Genomic DNA, 3,726 nt, shown 5'->3' on the forward strand with positions numbered 1-3,726 from the left:
ACAGCTGACACCTGATGGGGAGAGCTGGGAAGTGCCAGAATTTCCCAGGCACTTTCTCCATTTCCTTGTTCTTCAGCACGAGAAGCATTTGCACATCAGTCAGGTTTACTGATTATTCCAGCTGCTCTTAAATTTTTATTTAAATACAGAAATGCAGTGCTAATAACAAACCTCTGCTTCAGACTCGGTCCAAACAGGACAGTTTTTGGATTGGCCAGTTTTGCCCTATATTCTCAGGCATGTTCAATGTCTCTGGGGAAAATAAAATAAAACCAGCCCAGCACCGGTATTTTAAATTACTCTTTCCTCTGGGAAAAACAACCAAACACAACGCAGTGTAAATATTTTCCCAGGTGCTTCAGGTTGCTATTTCATTCTGTGGTACAAGAGGGACAGTGCCACTGGAGCCGAAGGTGAAAAGTCAGATGCCAAATTCCCGGGATTTTAGTTTCGATGAGCATCCGCCTCTTGCTCACGGAGGATCTGATTCACGCTGTTCTGCTGGGAGCAGCGAGCAGCAGCTTCGGGCTTTGGTTCGAAGCTTTGGGCAGCTGCAGGGATTGATTCTGTCTGGGAAGAGCAGGAGATCCTGCCCTGCCCCGGGAAGGTGCAGCGCTGCCGGCAGGAGGCTCCGGCTCCTCCCGGCTGCCGGGATGAGCATCCCTGCTCCCCGTCCCCGCCGCCTCCGGCCACCAGGGATCACTCTTGTCCCTTCTCCTCTTCCTCACAGCCAAAATTCCGCCCTCCCTTTGCCCCTTCCCTGCTCCCGGCTCATTGCAGCGCAGGAACCTGCCAGAGCAGACTCAGAAATATTGTGACAGTAGGAGCGAGACTTGGGGAAATTAATTTGCCTTTATGTTTCAAATGTTTTTTAATTTCTCAACAAAGGAGTCCAAAATATTTGACACGTGTTTAGGTGTGAGAAATCTTTGTACCGTGTGACATAAGGTACAAAAACGGCTTCCAGGCCATCAGCTCTTTCTGTCCTGTGGGTGTCTCTGCAAAGCTGGGGATGCCCAACCACCCCTTGTCTGTCTGAAGAGCAGATGAGGTTGCTGAGAATGTCTGCCATGTCAGCACCTGCTGCTCTGTTGAGGCACCCAGGAGAAGGGGCACTGTCCCCACAGGGTCCCCCTCCCTGGGCAGCAGTCTGACACAGAGGAGCCGGGTCTGCTCTGCCGAGGGGCAGCACCTTACTCAGACATGCTCACACTGCACGAGACTGGGAGACAGGCAGGGCCAGGAGACACCTGCTGAGATGTGTGTGACAGACATCAGCTCCCCAGCACCAGCACAGCTCCCAGTTTAACACCTGGCACATCTGGAGAGCAGCTGGAGATGTGTACCAGAGCTGGCTGCTCAGGTGGTACCTGTATTTGGATACACACCTGCCTGAGCTTCGGACATTTCTGTCACTGTTCTTTCACTGATGAGCTCCAGCTCTGCTGACCTGTCTGACTCCTCCTGTGCCACACAGGAATGGGCAAGATCTGTCTCAGGCTGTGCCAGCAGGGAGGAGCTGGACAAGACCTGCCAGGTCAGCAAGGCCACTCTCTGGTCCCACTGGCAAAGCAGCTTTGTTCCCAGTGCAGGATGATCCTGACCAGTTTAGGTGCCCTTTGTTCATGGATCAGCACCTGATGTTCAAAAGAAACTCAGACACAGGTTCTTGATTGCATCAGGCAGAAGCAAAGTTTTATTAGAGACATTTTTCACCAGCAGGTACATAAGTGATCATAGCCCTGGCTGACTACAGCAATAGTCATGGTGCTGGGCCACACACAGCAACACAGACTGAAAAGCAAATAGCAAAATAAAGCAGAATGTGGCCCAATGCTCTGCTCATCCCTCTGACACATTGTTTAACATGGCTGAGCAACACAGACGAGCACGCTCTGTGCTCTCTGCAGACACATGCAGTAAATATTCTCTCTCTTCATCCATAGCTCTGCTTCAGGCTTCTCTTGTTGGATATTCTCGTTTCTCTGCTTAATCACAAATCCTTCGGCAAGGCACTGAAGAGATCAAAGGAAACATTACTGTGTTTATAGCAAAAATAGATTCTTTCCCACACTGTCATTCCCTACACGTGATCGTTTCACAAGCCAATTCAATTAAAATTTCAGATAAATACTGCCCCTTCCTGGGAAGATCTGATGGCTCCTGCCAGCCTGGCAGATGGATCTGTCACTGGCTGGAGCACAGGCTGCATCAAAATGCCAAAAGGTGGAAGCTGCAGACACTGCTCCAGCAGCGATCTGGATGAGGGAATGGCACTGGGGTCCATGCCAGATCAATGCCCCTGCTCACGTCATTCTCCTGGACCAACTGTCACTATATTTTCCTTCTTTCCTTTTCAGTTTGGCTGGAAGTTTCCCCTTGAATTAGGACTAATATTTATCTGCCAGTATTCCCATGATTCTTGCCCTTTTTTTTTGCCCACCTAATTTCTGAGCACTTTTCTTTGTCCTGCTCTTTCCTTTGTCCCACATTTCACATTTCACGTTTCACATCAGTCCTTTCTCCATGTTCTCCATGGCTTGCCCATCTGTTGACTCTGTCCCTCTCCCTTCTACCTCTCCTCCCTTTAGCAATTCTCCTGTGTCCCAGCAGAGTCCCAGCTCCCAAAATTCTCCTTTCAGCCACTCCTCTGTGGCTCCTGTCCTCTATTTCCCACAGGCCCCACAATAAAACTTTTAAGTAGCACCCGTAAGCTGCGTGGGAAAGATCTTTCTTCCAGCCCATCAGTGTTGCATTAGAGCAGAGAAGATTGTGGAAATGTTTAGAGTGGAACAGTTCTTACCTTGGATCTCCGCAGCTGCACAGGATGGGATCTGGGCAGACGAAGTGTAAGTGTGGCTTGTCCTAATGATGCCTCCTCCTCCTATCCCACTGCTTCTTGCAACTCCTCCTCCTAGACCTGAAGACTGACCAATTCCTCCTTGTTGACTGAGGAGACAGGAAAATAACATTTTAGTGAGGCAAATGACAGATAAATTAGAGTTACAGATTTTCAGCTCTCAGTCTGCTTCCCTTTTCAGCAGAAAATTGGCAAAATGTTGCAGTGACCGTTCTCCTTATGGCAGCAATTGGCACAGGGAAGAAAGCAGGTCACCACCATGACACCAGGCAGGCCAAATAGCTCAGTAAGGGAGAAGAGCTTGGCAGGTCCTTCACTTTGCTCTTACATTGAAATAACCAGGACACAGGTATTTTATGGCATTTTTTCTGTGTGTCTCAAGCCCACTTACATAAGGTCCTGCTGGCCACCCTCCAGCAGGCAGCGGTACGTGTGGATCTCCTGCTCCAGGCGGCACTTAACGTCCAGCAGGATCTTGTACTCTTGGTTCTGGCACTCCATCTCTGCCCGCAGGTCAGCCAGCTGCTGCTCCACACACGTGATCTGGCTCTGCAGCTCACCAAGGTGGTTGTTGTAGCGACACTCTGTCTCCGCCAGCGAGGACTCCAGATTGTCCCTCTGAGGAGTGACATGGGACATAAGACAAATACAGGCAGGAGAAACACTGCATTTAGCTATGACATCTGTGAGATGGATGAGGTTTGCACCAGCTCATCACTCACCTGGCTGAGCTGAGCTTGGAGATCGATTTCCAGGGTTTGCAATTGGCGTCTCAGTTCAGTCACCTGGTTGTTGCACGTTTCCACCTCCTGACCACTTGTAATAACTTCCCGATTCACCTCCTCAATCTGAAATCACCAATCCAG

The 3,726-nt window shown here is 49.9% G+C and overlaps 1 protein-coding gene across 1 annotated transcript in view; it reads right to left on the reverse strand.

Moving 5' to 3' along the window:
• Window positions 1-1,689: 1,689 nt before the first annotated feature.
• The window catches only part of LOC117245552 (keratin, type I cytoskeletal 13-like), a 5,529-nt gene continuing 3,492 nt past the window's right edge, over window positions 1,690-3,726 (reverse strand). Inside the window, 4 exon segments of the mRNA XM_033520012.1 lie at window positions 1,690-2,015; window positions 2,804-2,949; window positions 3,252-3,478; window positions 3,583-3,719. Of these exon segments, the coding sequence (XP_033375903.1) occupies window positions 1,990-2,015; window positions 2,804-2,949; window positions 3,252-3,478; window positions 3,583-3,719 (536 nt within the window). The 3' untranslated portion in view covers window positions 1,690-1,989.

Source organism: Parus major, chromosome 27 (assembly GCF_001522545.3).
Source record: "Parus major isolate Abel chromosome 27, Parus_major1.1, whole genome shotgun sequence".
Taxonomy (NCBI): domain Eukaryota; kingdom Metazoa; phylum Chordata; class Aves; order Passeriformes; family Paridae; genus Parus; species Parus major.